Source organism: Halichoeres trimaculatus, unplaced genomic scaffold (genome assembly GCF_033239565.1).
Source record: "Halichoeres trimaculatus isolate MK-OKI-2021-1 unplaced genomic scaffold, fHalTri1.1 fHalTri1_scaffold_11, whole genome shotgun sequence".
In the NCBI taxonomy this organism is placed as follows: domain Eukaryota; kingdom Metazoa; phylum Chordata; class Actinopteri; order Labriformes; family Labridae; genus Halichoeres; species Halichoeres trimaculatus.
In genome coordinates this window covers 10126417-10148616 of record NW_027437189.1, presented here as the reverse complement: position 1 = coordinate 10148616, position 22200 = coordinate 10126417, and the positions used below count along the sequence as shown (strand labels likewise).

Below are 22200 nucleotides of genomic sequence, written 5' to 3'. Positions count from 1 at the left end.
AGTAGGACTTAAATAAATGACCACATTTTTGGTTATGGCAACCACAGCAATGATCAAAATATTTACAGGGTTTTTTTAAAAAAAACCTAAAAATGTATCTATCTATGTTTAGAAAAAATCAACAACATTTAATTCAAAATTCCTAACAACAGCCACACTTCTCTATCCCTTTGTGTGCAAAGGGTCAAAGACCTTGAAAAACAAACTTCTCACGCTAAGGTTTAATCCTTCAACAAAATTTTAGGGGTACAGAGTTCACTTTGAAACTAGCAAGATTAATATTCTTACACTCACAATTTCAAACAAAACAGTGTTTTTCATACAGTTTGGAGAAATATCATGGGATATCATAATAATTCCTGAAAAAAAATAATCCAGGGGTTGCAAAGAGTTGAGCAGGTTTCTAACACTTACAAAAAGCCTTGAAGAAAATAACACACTTTACCTATTACAAACACAATAACTGGCTCTCTTCAACATTTCAAAAGAGAAACTCGAAATAACTTAATAAATTTGATGTTTGATATAGAGTCAAATTTGATTTAAGTCAACACAAACCTGCCAAACATGCTGATTCTTTATCCTAATACTTTTGGGAATTGTTAATTCCTTTTATGTAGAGTTGTTCAATTACAAAGGATGATCAGATGTCATAAACATTTGCAAAAATTAGCAGGAGGCTAAAGGAGGTCTGTAATGCTCTGCATAAATCACATGTCACAGCTGTGACTGACTGAAATATGCATGGATGGCAAGGTGTACATGCATTGATTTCTGGGTATTTGCACGGTTTAAGATAACACACATGATGTCTACCCAGAGATACCCTTTTGTTTCCTGCTCATCTATTTGTCGTTTAGCTCTTCCAAGGGTCAGCGACAGCTCAAACAGCAGCTCTCTGACAAGTCTGTCCACACACAGGAGGTGATCATTTTACCGCTGTGTATACTTTGGTTAAGCTCAGTCTTTTTCCATGCTGCGTTTTGTGGCCAGATGACGTTCACACTGAGCTCACCTGAGAAAACCTCCTCTGTATCCTGCCGTCAGCTGCAATCAGGCTCTCTAAACACCATTTGAAGCCCACAGAGCTATCAGACAGAAGTAAAAGAAGAGATCAAGGTTGATTCATCATCGTTTCCAAAACACCTTCACACTAGTTTTGAAGACTGGAACAGCTTACCTTTGACATACTGTTCACAACCAGAGTTCCTCTTCAGGGTTTGTAGACGGATGATTCAGAGGAACAAATCCCACATCAGCAGGAAGTCTGATCTCATCTTTATAAAGTTTGGTGGCTTGTGTGATTGCATGTTTGCGTAATGACTGAAAAGCTAGAATTTTAAGGTAAGGATCTTTAATTGAGATCACTTTTTAGCCAAAGGCACTCATACTTTTGAGATGATTTTTACAAGATGCAGATTTTGTATGAACTTGTTCGAAAAAAAAAGAAAGAAAAACATCTCAATACAGCAAATCCAAAAGAACGTGTGAATCAAATTTAGGTTTAATGTTTTTATAAGGTCACAGGTTGTATCTTAGTACAGTTAGTATTTCAAATATGAAACCAGTTTCTCACAGTGGACAATCAACGAGATGTGATATAACCTTATTTCATGGCTCAGACTACATTTATACATTTTTTATGTTACGTAATCTGTATTTACTTCTGCTTTGTTGAACCACTAATGTGCAGTCAACAAGCATGTCTCATCTTGTCCGTGGTTTAATAGCACAACAATGTTAGGCGGTAGCACTGTCAGTAGTATTCCATACTCTTTCTTCTCTCATGCTACAAAACATTACATGTATAAAGGTGCGATGTCAACTGAACCTGAGAGGCTGAGATAGCTCAGGAGGACAACAGCAGCAGAGCGGCTTTAAAGTAAATATACCATTATTGTTGTCTTTATTCAGTCTAGAATAGGCTTTTCTGTGATTTTTACTTTTAATGTTTTAGGGTTATGGATTTATCTTGTTTCTTTATTATTCCACTGTGTTAACACTAGTTATTCCTGTTGTGTGTTTTTTTGTGTTTCCTGCTCTCTTTGTGCTTTCTCCCTGTGTGTTTGATTTAGTTTGACCTCTTGTCCTTGTGTTTCTCTCCTGTTTGACTGCTCCAATGTGTTTTACCTGTGTCTCGTTTCACACCTGTATTGGCCTTTTGTCTATTCAGTCCCCAGTTTTCTTGTCAGTCCACCTTGTCTTCCTGGTCGTCTGATTTAGTTTCGTGTCCTCCAGTCTTTCTCACCTTATAATTATTTTTAACTTTGTGGATTTTGGGGTTTCATTTTTTGTTTTTGGATTCTTGACAAAGAAATGTGACTGTAACACTTCAGCTGTAAGGATGAAAAATAAAAATCAGGACCAAAAACCACACCAGAAGGAAGACCCAGGTCATGTCCACGTTTAGCTGGGTATTTGGGAAACCGCATATATTTTTATACGTTTACGCCTGTCGTCCACACGAAACCGCAGCTTTACGTCACTGCAAAAACTTCAGCCAAAGTGGAAATTTTTGAAAACTCCAGTTTCATGGTTTTGTATGGACGTCGGTAAAATGAGTTTTCGGTTCCCAGACGTCACAGCTGAATGACAGGGGAACATTCTGATTGGCTGTCATGGGTGTTACCATTATGGGTTTGCCGTACTTTGGGCCGCTCTCACCGGCGGATTTACCGGCTGCGTGTGGACGAAAGTATTTTGTAAAACGAACGAGGTGGTGATGCCAAGCGGCAACCTATGGTCTGGGAATATGAGACAATGCGGAAGAGCTAAAATCTGCTGTTTCTCGAGTGTTCGCTTGAGGCTGGCACCGGAAGTGCCGGAAGTCACATACACACCAAGCCAAAAAAAGACATTTTCAAAGCAGAAGTTAACCTATTTATGGCCTGGTTCAAAAAACGTCTCCTGTCTGAGTCGCTAATTTTACTACCGGCACCCACTGCTGTACGGGGGGTGAATTTTCTTCTAACTCGGCCGTTAAGAAGATATTAAGATCGCGTGCTCCCCCAATAAGAGGCACAGCTGAGGGTCACGTGACCGACAGTCGCCTATGGCTGTAGGTGAAGCCCTTGCCACTACCAATATGGCCGCTATAGCCGATGTGCTTCAGAAACAGACGGGTGATGTCAGCGAGACTAAGTCCATATTTTATACAGTCTATGGGTGATACTGTTTTTTGGGAATACCCGGCAACATATAAACCTGGCCCAAAATCTGAAACCCTCCTCAAATACAACCCCAGGTTACACATCCTTAAACTAATATTGCTCATTATATAAATTAATACCTTAGCATTAGCCACCACCATGTGATTTTTTAATATATTAACTTTGGCATCATACACTCCATCAGGGGCGTCATTATTGTGACAGTATTTATTATTCTGACAGTTACAGAGATGTGTTACATTTAGGGAGGTTTAAACTCCAGGTGGTCCACCTAACTTTCAGATATATTCAGAATTATTTAAGCATGTAGCACATCTTTACATTCATTAATAGATAATCCTAAAAGTCACAATAGCGAACGACCTGACTAGATTTCTCTGACGTAACAGACGTACAAACAAACTCTTTCAGTTGCAGACAAAACAGACATTCTTTATTAACCTCTCTGTCATCTAAAATAGAGCATCTTAGAAATTAAACAGTGTTAAGGAAGAGCCCTCCTAATTGAGTGTGCAGATATGAGAAGAGGGCAGGTTTTTCAGTTTCAGTGCAGAGGAATCTGACAACAAGTATGGGTTCACTTATGTTTGTGCGTGTGTGTGTGAGTCTGTCTGTGTGTTTGTTGCCCTCAGGTCCTGAAGAGCACAGCAGCAGCAGTCACAGCCGTTACAGCTGCAGCGACCACAGGCCCCCAGATCAACCACTGCTTCTGAAAAATAGATGCCACACAGAAACGGAAACATGAGCATACGCTTGACATTAAATCACACGTCCAAGGATCACCATAGATTTGACAGAGGCAGCTTGCCGATGAGGCCAATGCAGAGCACAGAGAATGCCAGTTAGCTCTCTCAGCTAAAGATTAAGCCCATCCAAGCCAACTGAGAGAAACAGTTGTTAAGCATTAGCCACCCAGACAAGACAAACAGATGTCAGATGTTGGAGCTGTATGATTAGAGGTTAGAGTCTTTTAGACGTCAATTTTGGGAGTTTTCCCCCCGAGAAAGGCATTCTGGGAAACAAGGAAAACCTGATTATGTCATGCAATGATCTAAAAGACAGTTATGAGAATGAAAGATGTAGGCCGACTTAACAGGAGTAATGTGTACCTTCCTACCACAATGCGCCGAAGCACCAATACAGCAAAGCCAGGATAAGGCCGATGACTATGGCTTGAACAGGCAGCAAAAGAGAACTCTACAGAAGGGAAGGGATATTATAGTGATCATCTGTGACGGGACATACTTTAGTTGGGTGTAGCTTTATTAATAAAAACCCTCAGTCAGTAGTCTGTGTGTGTGTAAATGGTATTTATGTGAGTTTCAAAGTAACACACATGGCTGTAAATGTTTGAGAGAAACAGTCAAAAACACAACAGATGAGTAAAGAGTGCTGAGGAAATAAAATGTGTTCAGAATCTAACCAAAGATTCTGCTTTACGGCTGCAGAAAACCTCAAATATCAGAAATTTACTTCTTGCAAAATTTAAAGCTGAGCTCATGCTTCCAAAACTAAGACAACTGCTTCATGTGCAAATGAAAAATAAATAAAAGAAGCCATGATGCTGTTCATTTCTGGTCTTACACTTAAATTACTTACAGGCTGAATCTTTAACATTAAGTCCCTTTGTTTGAAAAAGGTTTTGTTTCAGTGTTAGCTGGACAAGATCTCACCTTTGTTCCCTTTTCCTGCATCTCCTTCATGCTGGCTTTGCATCCCTCCAGTTCATCCATAAGTGCCTGTTTTTCCTGCTCGATCTTCTCATACTTTTCCTTGATATCAGACAGCTCTGTCTTTGCCTCCTCATACTGCATGGAAAAAGTCAAATTATTTTAATTCAGAGTAATCACATGAAATCTTTATTTCAATGCATCATCATCATGCAAGTGAGGGAGGGTGATTGATTAAAGGTGGAAAAGGTTTCTCACATCCTTTGTCTCCCTGGGTTTCACTGGACAAGTGTGTCCACCCTTCCTTTCTTAACTGTGAGAGCACTTAGCTTCCACTTTCATTCATCATGTGAGGGTGACAACACACGGGGACAAATAGCTTGTGGTGAAGGATTACTTAATCTCTGCCTTCTGCTTTCCAGCAGTGCCGCTCCTATGTAAGTGTCACAGCAACAACTGATCCCAATCCAGCCTGCTGAACCTGAATGGGAGCAGACCAACAGCTACCACAAACATATGGACTGTTTGAACTGCAGGGTGCAGGAAAGTGTTCTTCACAAATAGAAAACTGTGAGTTTTAGGCATTTCAGCATCACTGCTGACTGTATCTATTAAAATTTAGTTTAACGATGCCATAAATTAGATGTGATGGCTGCCACTTTGCTTTAAGCTGGGTAACATTTATCAAACTTACTAAAAATGACAAGTTAAGGGCCTGTTTTTATCTGCTTCTACACAGAAAATGAACCTGTTCTGGGTGAAAAGTAGAGTTTGTTTTTCACCCCAGGAAAATAATCCTTTACTTTCAGTCTGATGACTTGAGAACCAGGAGAATCTGCAGGCTCTTATTTTATTTGCTCTGGCAGATGTGTCAGGTCCCCCTCCCATTCAGACACATTTTCTTCATTTCTTCATTCTGGTATCAGCTTTCCTGCCCGAGTTAAACTGAGGTGGCTGCAGTTACATAAACATGGTAAGTGTTAGCCACAAGATCTTGTACTCTGAGTTTTCTGGGGAAACTGCCTCTTCCTGTGGAGCGCTTTGGGGATGGAATAATCTTCAAAAAGGGCCAAATTTAGACACTAAAAGCATTTAATAAATGCAGAGTACAGTGAAGAATGTGGTGGCGGAGGCTATTCTTTGAAAGCCCCTGATCTTTTTTAAGCTGTTTTGATTGTTTACATATTATGTTGTTTTTATGTTTTTGTACAGATGCTACCACAGCTGAGTCTCTCTTGTAAATACATTTTTTTTCAATGTGATTTTCTGGTAACATAAAGGCAAATTAAAAAAATCTAATCTATAAAAAAAGCCATGCAAATGAAATAAATTGAATAAATATTGAATAGGTCTGGTGTGCACCATTATGGGAGCCAAAAAAACACAGGCTGAAGTGCCCTCTGAAAAGGCAAAACATACACACTGACACTCTAGGAAGCCAAAAAGCTTACTTAAGTGCACTTCCAGGTGTAGGAATGCATGGTTAAGTTCTCTCAAGGGCCAAAAAACATGCCAAAGTGCCTTCTTGGAAGCCAAATTGCACACAAATCTGCCTGCTTGGGAGCCAAAATGTGCGCTAAGTTGCCCTATCAGGGGCCAGAGCATATGGTTAGGTTCCCTCGTGGGGGCCAACCCCCCCCTTACAAAAAGTGCCACCCTGGGGGGCAAAATTATGATAAACTGGCCTCTTGGGTGGCGAAAAACACACAATATGTGCCTTTTTTTCCTTTTTCTTTAATCCCAGCCTTTAAAAAAGGCTGTGCATGTCACTGGAATAGGCTACCTAGCTTAGCTTACTGGCAGCACAATATTTTCCACTCTAGTTAATTCATTCATTCATTCATTCATTCATTCATTCATTCATTCATTCATTCATTCATTCAATTTTTGTTTGCAACCCTTGGGCTCAAAAAGGTTTCAGACCAGTTCACTACACCTACAGGAAAATATATCCCATGGCTCTGCTTGGAAGGTGAAACACAGGTAGAAAGTCCTTCTTTTAGACACCTTACGCTACCTGATAATGGACTAGTCCTTTACAACACATTCAAGGTCAGAACAGTCTTTAATTATGACTGGCTATCTGTGCTGCAATAGACTGCTAGTAGCAGCACATTTCCTTTTGTTAGAGCTTGATTCCACCTTATTAACATTCTTTTTGAGTGCTCATATGATTAGAAATTTTCGATACCCTGTTAAAGTCGAAGAATGTTATGTTTTATGTCAATCAAGGGCTCAAAATGACTTATTTTTGCTGACAAGTTAAAGGTAAGTTTGTTGGAGTTAGTGCGAGTGTGTTTACACTCAGTTTCAGAACAAACCTCTCTTTGAAGAGTCTTGCTGTTTCCATCTGCTTCATCAAGTTGGGTCTGAAGTTTAGTGCTATCCTGCTGGTGCTGGATCTGCAGGGCCCCCAGTGTCTTCTCCATCTCCTGCTGGGATCTCTCCAGGGCTTTGAGAGTGCTGCTAAGCTCACCATTCTGGACACGTGAACTACCAGAAACAAAAAAACACTGAGTTCAATAGGTGAAGGATCATAACAAGAGGAGCTGATGGTGTGCTGTGTCTAAAGATGTTGATGCAGTGAGGGGAGCTCTCAGTGCACTGACCTGGCAAGGTCCTTCTCCAGTTGCTTCTGTTTCTGCAGCACAGTTTCTTTCTCAGAGCGCAGCGCTGCACAATCACTTTGCAGGACGGCTTTCTCCCTCTGGTGAGCCCTGAGGAGATCCTCCTTCTCAGCCCTGAGAGAAGCACACTCGCTTTGCAGACCATTCTTCTCTTTCTGGTGAGCCCTGAGGAGATCCTCCTTCTCAGCCCTGAGAGAAGCACACTCACTCTGCAGACCACTCTTCTCTTTCTGGTGAGCCTTGAGGAGGTCCTCCTTCTCAGCCCTGAGTGAGGCACACTCAGCTTGTAGAGCACTCTTCTCCTTCTGGTGCTTATTCACAATTTCTTGTTTTTCAGATCTGAGCACGGAGCACTCCTTATGAAGGCCGTTGCACTCTACCTGCATGGACTGCAGCTCCCCCGCTGTGTAAACAGAAGGTCTTATGTAACAGAGCAGATGTTCCTTTCTTAAATAGCTTTAAGACAATCATAAACAAAGTCTTTTTGAATATGTATAATATTTTCAGTATGCTTGAACACAAATCATACATTTTAATACATTCTGCTGAAAAGTATAGAGTTATATTCCAAATAGGATCATGAAGCAAAAACCTTTCGAGCAAATCTACGATCAACTTCCTACACCTGACCAAAAAATACTAAACGTATTTTGCATCACATGCAGCATCCTTTCAGAGATATAGTTATCTTTTTTTGTGAATTTGTGTCATGTAGTACCTTGTATTTCTGCAGTTTTCTGCCATTGTTTGCTCTGCTGTTGTAGGTCCCGCTGTAGGTTATCAATCTCATGCTCGTATTTGTTTGCAGCCTGACGCCATTTCTCCAGATCCTTTGACACAGTTGACAGATTCAACTGGATAGAGGCAACATCGCGATCCCGCTCAGCCGTGGCTGTCTCAAGGGCACGATTCAGGGCCTTCACCTCGTCACGTGCATTTTGCAGCTCATCCCGTGTACGTGAAGAGGCAGCTACCTGCTCCCTGAGACTGTTTGTTTCATCTTGGAGCTGTTGCAGCTGACCTGTGAAGCGTTTAATTAGGAATGTCAACATCAATTTCTGGATGTACAGCTTCAAATCTCACGACAGAAACACAAGGACGCACCTTGAAGAAGTTTTATCTGTTTTGCAGATTCATCAGCTTGTTGTTTATGGTCTTTTCTCTCTTCCTCCAGGATCCCTACAAAAAAAATGCTTTTATTTCCTGCACATGAGCTTGTTGTTGTGTATCAAACATCCAGTGTTTACTTTTTCTTTTTACCTTGTAGGTCTGAGCACTTGTGCTTCTCGGTGTTAGCTTGCTCCTGGGCTTCCCGGAGTTCATCATTCAAGCGCTGGATGATCTTTTCTGTTTCACCAGACGACCCCATGTTTGACCTGGTTAGCTCATCTGATGAAGAAGAACATTATATAAATTATTAAACAAGTTACAGGATTTCCTAGTGATGAGTGAAACAATAAATCCTAATAATACATCAAAGAGTAAAGATAGTAATCCAATACTTAAAAACAGGAAGAGCTTTAACATCACCACATTGTCTAGGCTTCAGTCCCAAATCTTCAACTAGGCCTGACACACTGGATGATTTCCCAAGACATTCGGAAAGGACTATTACATAAACTAATTACCAACCCAGAAATAGGCACAACTGTGTTATCTGCATTTTCTATCTTAGTAGTCTTTCCAAATAGACGATTAACCCAGCCTCATATGAGCCTCTGGCACATGCACACTGCTCACTCACCGCTAGTCCCTGTAAACAATAAACAAAGAGAACAGACTTGCCAAGGTTGTCAAGGGTCTGTTGTGTTTCCTAGAGGTGGAAACAAACCCTGCAAATACTTTGGGCTTTGCAATGCACTGAGAATATTTTGATCCTCTAATCTAGCATGACTAGAAAAAGAGATGACCTCATCTGACGCTGAAGCATTTGGCTGAGAGAAAAAACAAGAGTCAGGACAGGTCAAGCATGTGTACCATAAATGGCGACATGAGAGGGCAGAGACTGTCATGAAAAGCTGCATTTGTCATGAGCACTGTGATTTCATGGTGTCTGGCACACATGGCTGCGTGAACACTCTGTACAACACAAACCACACACATGCACACACACACATAGGCATACTTGTGGCATTGATACAGGTTTCTAAAAATTAAAAGGGCACGAAGCAAGTGGTGGATGCAGGAGGCTGGCGTCACCCTCTGACCAAGCACATGACCACCCTGCTGCGTGCCAGACAAAGGGTGGGCGCTCCGTGCTCCCTCCTGCGTGTGTGTTTGTGTGAGGGCTGTGTGATCCGACATGCATGAATATGTATGAGTGAGAGTTAGAATGTGAGTGGGCTAACTGTATGTGAGGATGTCTTTGCTCAGTTTGTGTTAAAGATGAATGTCCCCTTGAGAGAGCATGAGATAACGAGAGCGTTCAGTGGAATTAGCTCAACGTGTTATCTTAGTAACATTAGACATCGTGGACATTATCCTGGGTCTTAGTGTCACAGAGTATGACACCTGACAAAGCAATGATGGGATTAGAATGAGAGTAAAAATACCTCGGTGACTAGTATGGGGATATTGGACGCCACACTGCCTCAAGTGACGAGAGAAAAAAAAATGTAGGAGAAAGTCTTTTTTTAGCTCAAGTGCTGAAGGCTAGAGCCATCATGCTCTATCTTGCCCTGCTCTCAGTTTCCTTTCCAATGGATGTGACGGCGCTCTCTAACTAAATCAGGGGTTTTGGGTGCATATCAAACAGCCATGAGTGTCTCGATTAACAGCTATGGAAAAATCTGCCTGTTACTGAAACTTAAAGATGTCTACATCCTCCTGACAGTTACTGAGATACCTTTGTTGTGAGGACACTGTTTGCTCTGTGCTTTCTTTAAACTGTGCAGAGAAGCAGTGCAAATTCATTCATCGTGCAAAATTGATTCTCTCACTTCATGTACTTTCACATTTTGACATGACTGTCCCTCTTGATTTTAAAGTTCACATACAATCATCGCACAATCCACTGCTTTCTATTCTCCAGAGTGACTCCATATGTTTCACTGGTCAGCTGATGTACGCTCTGTTCAAAGAGACTCCATCCTCTAAATAAGCTGTTGACACTGGAGACATTAGCCTTTAAAACAAGGCCATCGACAGCACTGTAAGCTCTGAAGTCAACAAAACTGCCCCTAATGGCTACAAAGTGACTCCTCTGGAGTGACTCATGCTTTTTTTATCTCCACACTGTCAGGTAGATGTGCTGTGTAAGGTAATTCAAACAGCAAACAAAGCCAAATGATTTACAACACCTAAGTCTGTGCTTCTTAATGTGAAAAGAAAAAAACAAAAACAGCACTGTGACATTACCTTGGATGCGTGATAGATTATTCAGGGGGTCAACCAGCTCTTGCTCATCCATTTGCTTATCTGACAAGAAAAAATAGATGTATACAATACCACAACAGATGGCATGCAAGAGTTCAAGCAGATAAATTAAACACACTTTAAAACCACCGCACAGATACATGGATGGACTGTGCTTGGTTTGGCTATGATAAAGGATTTCACTATTTCACAAGGTAAACACAAAAAAGCATGCTCATCGACTCAGATAAGAAATACTTTTGCAAGAACAAGCTGCACAGCTTTGGGGGAAAGTCACTATAGGGTTAAGTCACAAAAAAAACAAATATAGACAATGAGGAATAAAATTTCAAATGAAATATTACCTGATGTGATCCAGGAGCTACAGTACTCAGTGTGCTGAGGCTACAGCAGTCCCTGACATGAAGAACTCTTCTCCAACTATCAGATTTTTTCACATGCGAAATGGAACAGCCCAAGCAAGTGAGGAGGGGGACACTGAGAGGATGACAGATGCTGTTTGCCTAATCTCTTCAAAAATGTTGCACTGAAGCTAGGACAAAAAGAAGAATTTGTTGAAATAATATGACAAATACCCAGAGGGAGGTTAAAATAATACGCAAGAGGTTAGAAAGACAAGTGCGTCCAAATCCCTGACCCCCCTCTGCTGTGGCTCAAGTCCCCTGCCCCTGCACTCTAGGTCATGCATCCGAGTAGGGCATCTCGGAAGCTGCAGCTGCATGCTGACACAGAGAGGTTTTGTTCAGGGAGCTGCTCCCTGGTCAGTTGGTACTGATGTGAGAAATCTACATGATGATACATGACGATGGGGGGCCAAGTGTGACAGTGTGTGCCATACATGCTCTGCACCCACCTCCTCTGTTGTTCCATTCTTGATACTAGTGGTTTGTCACTTTAAATTCTTCAACAGCCTTTAGGGTAAGATGTGTACGTTACCCTTCAGGGTGACACTGTGCTTTGACTTTTAACAGGAAAAACCTGAATGTACTGTTCAGTTCATTTATTTTGCATTTGACTGGGAAAGACATTTTGCTCTGCAATGTTTTGTTGAACTAAGAAAATAAAAGAAAACAGAGGCCTGTCTGAGAAGAGTATCAAAGCGGTCTTCAAATATTTTTTGTCTGCAGCTCTGGTCATGAGGTTTCATAACTTGTAATGTTGCATCAGAAACTCTTTAAATAATACATGGGGTAGTCCACACTGGAGCATGCCCGTTGTGATGCAGGTTTAATAAAGTACGACATGGGGTTATAGTTTGGAGAACATTTTTTGTTTATTCAGGGTTTTTTACCAACTGAATTACAAATAAAAAAGAGTATGACTGCTTTCTGTAAAAATATTCCTGAGTCCCTCTAGGGTTTCAGTATGTTTTTATAGATGCTGCTGTTTTCCTTCCCTTTTATATTTTTGTGTATTTTCCTTCCTGTTTTTAACTTTCTAATTTTCATCTAATATTTGCACTGTACAGCGCTTTGTTACGACGGGCTTAACCTACTTTGTAATTTGTTCAAAAGCCTATTTACTGATGCAATAATCCTGCGCTCATATTTCATCAGCTCAGGTTCTGATTTACAGCAGAGCAATTACAAATCATTGACAGTGTGATTATGCAGTGATTATTATGATACTTCCACGGGCAGGTATGGATGTCTGCTCATGCTTGCAGTGTTTCGTTTCTGTCTGGTGCAATTTCATAGAGAGAATGAAAATATAAAATGCTTCCCTCAGCTCTAACAGAGAACAGCTGGGTATTGTAATGAGGAAGCAATGACCCAGCTGTTAGTAACTATCTTGGTAACCTCCGTCAGAGCAGATAATCTCCACAGTATACAACTTGCAATGTTGTTTCCGTTTTCTTCTTGCTATCCAATGTGGAAACATCTGGATAATGATTGACAAGATACAGGATGCCATAAATTTAATCTCAGGAAGGCTTTTTAATTTTGCTGTGTGGCCCAATTCCAGTCTGAGACTTTTACCTTGGCTGGCAAAGAATGCTTTTAATGAGCATTGCAAATGAAATCTGCAAATCATTGACACATTTTCAGTCAATTATCAACCTTCCAGCCCTGCGTTTTGTTCACAGTAATTTTGTGTCTGCTATCCAAGGTGGGTGTCATTCCACTGAAGAAAACACTAAATAGCCTGTCTTCGGTTAAGGGGATTAAGACTCTTAAAGAGCACGCAATAAATGCTCTCCACTCAGACAACTGAAGGGCAAGCCCACTCTAATCTAGATGTGACAATGAATTGCCTATACATAATATTATCTCCCATACACTTTATGACCAATATGTTATATACAACTGACCCAATTACCACCTTTCGGTCAAAGGCTTCAAGATACACTGCAACAAATATCAAATAACAACTGAGTTTTCCACAACCTTCTAAAACATTTTGTTCAACAAAAGTGTACTTGTTATCCCAGCAGTAGTTGTGTTTTGAGGTCATTGAATGTATTCAAATTGTAAAAAAGTGCATTGAGTTGAAGTATAGCATACAACAGAGTCTTTGGTCTGTTTGTCAAGCACATCTGATCTTAACCTGCTCAGTGAAGTACCTCTATTTCTCCAGCAGTAAGTCATTCAAGAGGTTAAACTGTTGCTTATTTTTAATTTGATTGAAAAGAGATAATTAAACTCATTTTGCACTGATGGTGGTTGTGTTAATTTGAAGGTGTCATTGGTTTGAGCTGTGTGTAAGAGGCAAATGAATAGAACATTATAGCATTGTTTTGTTTTGTTTGAAGGAAGAGGGTTAACTTAGGCATTACTTACATTAGATGGACTTTACTTGAGCAGGAAACGAAAAGGACATTCAACGATGGCTGTGTCATCTAAATAATTCTGAATCTGCAGACTGATAACTGTTTTGGTTTTCTAATAAAGGTTTGTAGTTAGATGTAAAAAAACAAGTTATTTGCTCAACCTTAAAATAATATGCAATCAGCTGTAACTTGTCACCATAGTAACATGGTGAGCTTGGTATTCTAATACATTCTACCAGAAATGTATATAACTATCCTGGAATTGGTAAAAACTTGAATGGTCATCAATTTCTCGATTCTTTGTTTTCTTTGATAAAGTCTTTCTTTAAATTTCATAAATCAAATATTTATATAAAACTAAAGGTATCATCCTTCACATATTGGCTATTTAAATGACTCTACTTCAGCAGTCAAGCTACAGTGTCGGGCCCTGTCACTCTTAAGCATCCTAAAAAGAAAAATATCCAATTCACACAACCAATACATCTGGGTCTGAAAAGTTAGCTAAAAGCTGTGGCATGCACAGACTTGGATGAAAAAACAACAAGAGACTCATGCAGGGCGTTTTTGCTACCCAGGAGAGCCATTGTATTTTTCCAACCAGGAGTGCACGCTAGCAGGGCATTTTGCCCCCTGAGAGGGCAGTTTATCATGTTTAAACCGGCTAAGGGGCAGTTAAGTGTGTTTTTTCCACTCAAGGGGGCAGTTAAGTGTGTTTTGCCAACTAGGGGGAACTTTAGCACTCATTTTGGCTCCCAAGAATACACTTTAGCCTGTGTTTTAGCTCCCAAGCGGCCCCTCTGTGCACACCACTGCTAGGTCATTCTTTTATGCTAACAGTTAATGTGCTGAGTAACGGCAGGTTTCAGGGCTAACTGTGAGGCCCTGTGTTACAGGACTGTGATATGGTCCAAAAATAAAGTTTTATTTGACTTTGATTAATAAAATTGCATTTCACATATGTTATATTAAATTACTTGAAAGGGGCCTTATAATATCATGTTTTACATTCTTTAGAATAATGACAGTTTTGACTTTTTCCACCGAGGTTAGCAAACATTTTGACGATTGCTGGGTTTCATTCAAGACTAAAACATGTTGAGTTGGAACATTTTTACAATTCTTACAGCCATATATATATATATATATATATATATATATATATATATATATATATATATATATATATATATATATATATATATATATATATATATATATATATATATATCCTTTATAAAAAATAAACGCACAAACCCCAAAATATTTTCAGTTAAAATGTAAGCTAATCAACGTATGCTTCGCTGTGTATTTTACCGTTTTAATTCATGATTTACGGGAAATGTAGTTTTCCAGAGCTGTTCACGTACTCTGCAAAGGCAACAAGATCATCCTTGCAGTGGAAAACATTCAAAGTTGCCTAATCAACATTGTGCTAGTGGGCGTTGACTTCCAGCCTTACGTGTCAACTAGCGGTCCGTGCAGTTTACTCAAAGCAGTTAAGCAGAAGTGATACTCAGTTAGCTCGAATAGCTAGAAAAGCGAGGGAGGAGGTGGCAACATCACTGCAGACTGGGCTTCAGTGAGTTAAACAAGTCACAACTAGATGTGCGAAAAGTAAGTCCCCCCAGTTTACCTTTTTCGCTGTGTTAGTAGTAGTTAGTAGAGTTTTTTTTATTCTTCTGCTCCCCGATGACTTCCTCTATCTCAGCCTGGCTTTGGAGTGAGAGATTTTGGCTTCCCGAAAATGTCTCATGGGCGGACCTGGAGCGTCCACCACCTGGTGTGGAGTATCCCCATTTGAGAGACATAGTCATCGCCTTGCCTCTGGCCGTCGGGGTGTTTCTTCTAAGACAACTATTTGAAAGGTAAAAGACAAGTTTTCTCCACTTTTTATCCACGCTGTGCTCTGTTTGAGGTAGAGCTTCATTCCTGTGTTGCATAAAAGGGCAAAAGCTACATAAATGGGCATATAATAACACAATCCGAGCATATGAGTCATACATGATGCACACAAACTATCTGGAAAGTAGTGAAAGCAGTGCTGTAGCCCCATCATGTGCTTGAAACAAACAGTAACAAAGTTAACTGTAATGAAATCACGAGATTCTTCTTTAAAAAATTCCCCTTTGATTCATAAAAGGGCTCACTTTAGTCTGTTTTGTTTTCATTCAAGTAAAGTCACTGTCACTGCTTTTGCTTCATCCTCTTGAGCAAGGTGTGAGTAAGAATTCTTTTGTGGTGACATAAAACAACTTCACTAGCTTGAGACACCAGTTTACCTTGCTTTGCAATAATAGCCTGCTGTCATATAATTGGTGCTGCTGTTATATGACAGAAGTGGTGTCACGCAGTGTTGTTCCCTATGCGGTCACTTGAGCTTTTCTTGTCTGGTTTTAAGAGTTGCATAGAAAGTTGGCTTTTTACTGCTAAGAATAGTTTGCTATTCTTTCTTTTAGAGCAAAATCACCAATGAGAGGGCAGGCCAAAGTCCAGCCTGTACTTCTATTCATTCAGTCTTTAGCTAACATTAGGAAAGCCACTCCAGATAAGTGGGTTTATGTTATAAGATTGAGATATAAACGCTTTGAGTTTGAGTCTGAACACTGGTCAACTTCTCATCTTGTGACATGCATTAGTTTTTTGTCCAGAAGCATCCCTCCTGTTTTTCTCTGTCTCCCCTCCTCTCACATGATGGGTCATCACTCTGTGTTTAGACTAGGTGCTACATTCCCCAGGATTCCTTCTGTGTCTCCCCTATAGGCTCTTTTGTATACGCTTTCCCACACACGTGTGTCAAACTGCTGAAGCCACACAGTTCATGCCATTAAGTCCAGTTAGGTTAACAGGTCATTTAGCTCCTTTAGCCTGTGCTAAGTGTTAAACTTCTTCTTCATCTGCCTTTTTGTCCCCTCCCTGCCCTTTTCTCCCTCTCATTTCTTCCTCTGTCCATGTGTATACAGGCTAGTGGCCAAGCCCTGTGCCCACATACTTCAGATTCAGGCAGGAGTGCCTCGGCGAGCACTGTCCAACGATGTTCTGGAGAGGGTGTATCGGTCCAAATCGGTACGTAAGACATGTTTGTGCGAATGTTCCTCACCACTCTGAAATACATGCTACCATAGGCATAACAATACATTCAGTAAATATTTAATGTGGTGTGTTAAACCTTTTGGCATTGAGGTGTTTTAAGTAGACACTATGAAAAGCTGGTAATTTCCTCTTCTCCTCTTTGTAGTGCCCAGACTCAAGGCAACTGGAGGGACTCTCTAAGCAGCTGGACTGGGATGTGCGGAAAATACAGAGATGGTTTCGTGTCCGTCGAAACCAAGATAGACCCAGTACACAGAAAAAGTTCTGTGAGAGCATGTAGGTTCCTACTTTACTGAAGTGATTTATGAAATGCACTATATTCTGATTGGACATGCACTGCAGAATATGTAAAGTTTCATTTGATCATCTATTGGTCCACGGCACTCTCAACAATTATTTACTAAGATGTTCTAAACCCTCCTGATACAAAGAGGGTGAGCCTGTGTGGTGATCCACAGACTTGTAAAACCTGTTGTCTCTTTAAAGGTTCACTGTGTACTTCTATACATCTTTATGTTAGCATGCTGATCTGCTAAGCTAGATTTATGAGGGCAGTGTAAAAACTACACAGGTGTTTTGATTGGAAACTTCAGTACCATACATCTAGTTTTTTTGTCTTTCTTTTATATCACTACTTTTTTGAGATAGGTGCAATCACTCTGGGACAATACATATTCCTAACACAATGCTTTTGTCAAATGTGCATGGACACCACTGATAGTTTGTGTTGCATAAAAACATATACTTGTTACGGATGGGTATCGATTACTAGTTAAGAACCGTCACTCATGCTCGTCAGTCAGCAGCAGAATTTCCAAGACAATTTTAGAGAAATCAAAGCAATAGAAAGCTTGGCTTCACTTTACCAAAAATGACTTAAACTGTGTACAGCAATTATTTACTTTTATTTATTCACTGAAATCTAGAATCCAGTAGCTGTGTTCTAATTTCAAACTTATTTTTATCTATTTATGTCCAGAGATATCCAGATCCTGTGACAAATTTTACATTTTTTCTAAAGATATTTTTGGGCTTTTATGCCTTTAATTGGATAGTAGAGAGGGCAGTGGATAGAGCAGGAAACAGGGTAAGAGTGGGGAGTGACATGCAGGAAAGAGGCCACAGGCTGGATTCGGCCACCTGTGCGAGGGCCTCATGTAGCGCAACAATTTTACATGTAGTAATTTTGTATTTTTACACAAAAAATTCCCTGGGGGAATTGATAAGGGAATCAATAAAGAATCAGATCAATAAGTGGTATTGATAAGGGCATTGGTATCAATAAAATCTTATCAAAACCCATCTACTAATTATCTACACCCCCCTACTAATTATCAGTGATAGCCATAGCATTTATATAAAAACACTCTGAAATCAAAGCATCCTCTTTGTGAATAGTGTTTTTGCTAAGCTTCACTGAGAGCAACTCTAGCATATTGTAGATAGCATGAAGCCCAAGATGCTGCTTCTGTACACATACATGCTTAAATAGTTGGCCTAAATTCAGACGATAGGGATTGTTTATGAGAAAAGAACAAGCTGTTCTGTTTTTTTTTAAACTCTGTTTGTTTTCTGACTTAAGCATGTAACTTCTGCACAAAAGAACAAACTTAATGACGTGTTAGCTTAGCTGTAAACTTTAAATGTGTCTGTTTTTATTTTTGTCTTATCTTTTATTTTTCTTTCTGCTCAGGTGGCGATTTACATTTTACCTGGGGATATTTATCTATGCTATTCGCCATTTATGGGCGGTGAGTTCAATAAGCATGCTATTTATATATATTTTTGCAATGCACACCAGAATTGCACATTAAAATTTTTTGTTTTGAAAACAAATACCTGTCTAAATTAATGCTGCTCTTGTGCCCTTTTTCTGATAGTCACCCTGGATGTGGGATACCCGACAGTGCTGGTACAACTATCCTTTTCAGGTTAATATATCTTCTTGTTAATCATAGTATGCCACCATTATACTGATTCATTTTTACAGCAGGTCAGCAGAGCTGCATATTTATTAAAGGTGTTTCTGCTTCACTCCTAAAGCCTCTGAGCCCTGGACAGTACAACTACTATGTAGCTGAGCTGGCTTTCTATTGGTCTCTGATGTTTTCCCAATTTACAGACATTAAGCGTAAGGTGAGTCAGAAACAGCAGCTCTATTGTGCTACCACCCAATGGCCTTGAAACTGTATGCCCTGAAGTGTCTGAACTGTTTTGTATCTTTCCACATTGCATGTCCACTTTCACATCATTATTTGTTTGTAACAGAATTAGCTCCTGATTTCTCTGCGCTCTAGTAAAACAGGTTAGACGGTTAAGTGTTGCCCTTCCACTTATATTCTTTTTATTTATGGCTTTAAGTCAACCTGTTATCCCAGTATTCATACAAGCTTTTGAGTTTCTGTTGCAACTGACATTACCATATGAATGCTAAAAGGAACAAATAAGAATTCTCTACTTTATCTCAATGTTTCGTCCACTCCATTTGTTTTTACTCACTTGTAAAATCCCTCCCCTCCCACTCTCTCCTACTTCTGTCATCTCCCCTCATTTCACTGATGACAGGACTTTTTCATCATGCTTGTCCACCACCTGGCCACCATCTTGCTCATCACATTCTCCTATACCAACAACATGATAAGAGCTGGCACTCTGGTCATGTGTGTGCACGATTCAGCCGACATCTTTCTTGAGGTAAAGAGCTTGATGAAGAGTTGTTGCTTTTTTTTAAGAAGCCAGCTGTTGCAAGTAAAAGTTCATAGTCATGCAAAGATGAACAAAATAAATGCAAACACAACTGTTAGCATATACATGCTGTGCTGTGAACTACTTGTATTACCTGTCTGGCAGAGCAAACATCTTTCATTAGCATCTCATTCACACCAAGTCATTGAACCGCAGTAGTATTGGTTTGGAGATACTTGTGCTACCTGTCTGACAGTAGAAACATGTACCTGTAATTAGCATTGCAATGACATTATGACTTTAAAATGTAGAAGTACAAGAAAAGGCTCATAAAGTTAAGTGCAAGCTAGCTCTAGTAGCTTGTAGTTTGTCACTTGAACACAGAGATTTCACTACTGAGATTTACAACAGAGTTTCTTGTGTGTTATTGCATCACTGTGAATGATTAATTTCTTGTTTATTACCAAAGGCTGCAAAGCTGGCCAACTATGCCAAGTACCAGAGGCTATGTGATGGCCTGTTTGTGGTGTTCAGCATATGCTTTTTCATCAGCCGGCTCGTCATCTACCCTTTCTGGTGAGATACATAAGAACTCACAAGTAAACCTGTGCTCGTTGATCTGTTTTTAAAATTTTATGTTTTTTGAAATGCAGACTAACTTTTGCATGTGTGTTTCTTTTAAAGGATTGTTCATAGTGTTTTGTTCGAGAGTTGGGAGATCATAGGGCCATACCGGGCCTGGTGGTTGCTCAACGGTCTGCTGTTGGTGCTGCAGGTTCTTCACATAATCTGGTTCTATCTTGTTGCTCGCATTGCAGTCAAAGCCATATTCAAGGGAAAGGTTAGTATGAATCTGTTTCTTTGACTTTCACTGAGAGCAGAGTTCAAAATGGGGGAATGTTGGTCACTTAGTCTCTTACTTTGATCCAGACTGAAAAATCTCAACTACAACTTAATGGGTTCATGGTTGCTAGGCAGAAACCCAGATCTGACTTTTGTACTTTCTTAATTAATGTTTACTCCAACTCTGTATTGGGATTTAGATATCTATTTTTTAAAATAAGTTTTTATTTTAGTGTAGGCAGCTTATACAATCTATTATACATATTTCTGTATCTGTTACAAATTTTTAAAAAGAATAATATAGTACTTATTGGGAATAAAGGAAGAAGACAAAGAAGACATACATTAAGTGAGGTAAATTAAGAAACAAGAGGGAGGTTTAAAAAAAAGGATTTAGGCATCTTAATTCACTACCACAGCCAGGGCAGGGCTCCACCCTCCAATAAAGATATCTATTTTTAAGCTAAATGTCTTGAAAACTCAAAGGTATATTGCCATTAAGTTTTTTACAGATATTTACTGTTCCAACAGGGTGCAAGCTGGACTTGATTGATATACTGATTATTTATATTTTGTAACCTAAAGGTCAAAACTGTTACTTTTTTCCCAATAAGGACTAGCCTTATCCCTGTTGTTGCTAGTTGACCTCAGTCCCCTGACTTTCCGCCTGTTGTAATTCAGTTGTTTTTAAGGGAAGGGATGGGTATTGATAAGATTTTGGCACCAATGGCATCCTTATCAATTCCTCCTGTTAATTTTTCTGTGCACAGAAAATAAACTTTATAGGTTTTCTGTTTCAACAACATTTTGTTGAGTTTATAAATAAGTAAACATTACGTTACACTCTTGGTAGTTAATGCTGGGAGTCGACAGATGTTTTAACATGTTGGTGGTCTTGCCACCCTTGCATGATGTTACAGCGATGCACAAATTGTACTTTGCGTTGTTGACTGGGTTTTTTTGTGAAGTGAAGCCAAGCTTTCAATTGCATTGATCTCTCTGTCACTGTGTGAGAACTTTAACTGCGGACTGACAAATGTGATTGACATGTGGCACATCATGAGATGTCAATGAAAGGTCTGGTCACTCAGGCATAAAGTTAAGAATTGACAGGGGAATCACTAAGTACAAAGGCTAACCCTAACCCTTCTAATGGATTCTGATTAGGATCTGGTTATCAATACCCATCCCAGGTTGTTTCGACACGACTAAACGGATTTCTGGGCTGTTATCTACATATGGATGCTAGTGTTATTTCTCTAACTTGTCTTGTTGTTTGAACTTACTCATTATTCTGATTCATCTTTACGATTGTTTGAACAGGTTTCCAAAGACGACCGCAGTGACATTGAGAGCAGCTCAGACGAGGAGACGAGGAGCAAAACTCCTGTTCACACCCTAAAACCAAAGGACAACGGTCACAATGGCAGCCTTAATGGAGACGCTCACGACCACTGAGTCACATGAGCGGAAAGTTTCTTCTTTTATGGCCTTCATTAATCTCCTGCGTGCCTGTGTGACCCATCTTGTCACCTCGTGAAGACTTGAAACTTTTTTTTATTTTACTTCCAAAAGATTTGCTGAGTCTTTCAAATGGAGAAGTAACTTAAATAGACACACTCCGTGTGTTGAATACAGACTCAGCATTGTCTTTCTGAGTCAGGTTTACACTGTGTGAGGTTTACACCTGCTTTTTGCTTACAGGAGTAGACGGAAAAATGTGTACGGTCTTTGTCTGCACCTTGCTGTATGTGTGTGTGTGTGTTCAGAAGTTAGAAAGTGCTGCCAATGTGTAACTGTCAGAAGTCATTTTGTACATGTAAATAAATTTTAGTAGTGGAACTAGTAATATATTCTAAAGCTGTACAACAATCACTGCATCTGCCTTTAAGAATATACTACAAATATGCCTCAAAATGCCAAAGATTTCTTAATAAAACAAGATTGTAAAAAATGCAAAGATGACT

At 39.8% G+C, this 22200-nt stretch overlaps 2 protein-coding genes across 5 annotated transcripts; one reads left to right on the top strand and one right to left on the bottom strand.

The window, feature by feature from the left end:
- Positions 1 to 1507: 1507 nt before the first annotated feature.
- On the bottom strand, positions 1508 to 15386 carry slmapb (sarcolemma associated protein b). 4 transcript variants are annotated; one of them, XM_074681498.1, is made up of 11 exons: positions 15249 to 15386; positions 11187 to 11374; positions 10825 to 10884; positions 8728 to 8856; positions 8572 to 8646; positions 8186 to 8488; positions 7450 to 7870; positions 7162 to 7333; positions 4844 to 4978; positions 4288 to 4367; positions 1509 to 3879 (listed from the first exon to the last, which is right to left on the bottom strand). In XM_074681498.1, coding segments are annotated over exons 3-11 (1368 nt in total). In that variant the 5' UTR covers positions 10877 to 10884; positions 11187 to 11374; positions 15249 to 15386; the 3' UTR covers positions 1509 to 3878. The 4 variants fall into 4 exon arrangements, with proteins under 4 accessions (XP_074537600.1, XP_074537599.1, XP_074537597.1 ...); XM_074681496.1 differs by having other exon boundaries at positions 1510 to 3879; positions 4280 to 4367; XM_074681499.1 differs by lacking the exon at positions 10825 to 10884 and having other exon boundaries at positions 1508 to 3879; positions 4280 to 4367.
- Positions 15305 to 22152, top strand: LOC141799299 (ceramide synthase 5-like). The gene is made up of 10 exons (XM_074681500.1): positions 15305 to 15480; positions 16576 to 16678; positions 16851 to 16981; positions 18399 to 18456; positions 18586 to 18636; positions 18749 to 18841; positions 19271 to 19399; positions 19860 to 19966; positions 20075 to 20231; positions 21557 to 22152. Exons 1-10 carry the CDS (start codon positions 15305 to 15307, stop codon positions 21689 to 21691), a joined length of 1140 nt encoding a protein of 379 aa, XP_074537601.1. The 3' UTR covers positions 21692 to 22152.
- Positions 22153 to 22200: the final 48 nt, after the last annotated feature.

What these genes read in the sequence shown, in the direction of transcription:
- slmapb (XM_074681496.1), bottom strand. Translation starts at nt 10,876, where the DNA reads ATGGATGAGCAAGAGCTGGTTGACCCCCTGAATAATCTATCACGCATC. An exon ending in ACAGATAAAACTTCTTCAAG is followed by an intron (nt 8,489 to 8,571) that starts GTGCGTCCTTGT and finishes AACGCTTCACAG; the next exon opens with GTCAGCTGCAACAGCTCCAA. An exon ending in TGCAGGAAAAGGGAACAAAG is followed by an intron (nt 4,368 to 4,843) that starts GTGAGATCTTGT and finishes TCCCTTCTGTAG; the next exon opens with AGTTCTCTTTTGCTGCCTGT.
- LOC141799299 (XM_074681500.1), top strand. Translation starts at nt 15,305, where the DNA reads ATGACTTCCTCTATCTCAGCCTGGCTTTGGAGTGAGAGATTTTGGCTT. An exon ending in CTAAGACAACTATTTGAAAG is followed by an intron (nt 15,481 to 16,575) that starts GTAAAAGACAAG and finishes ATGTGTATACAG; the next exon opens with GCTAGTGGCCAAGCCCTGTG. An exon ending in GGTACAACTATCCTTTTCAG is followed by an intron (nt 18,637 to 18,748) that starts GTTAATATATCT and finishes TCACTCCTAAAG; the next exon opens with CCTCTGAGCCCTGGACAGTA.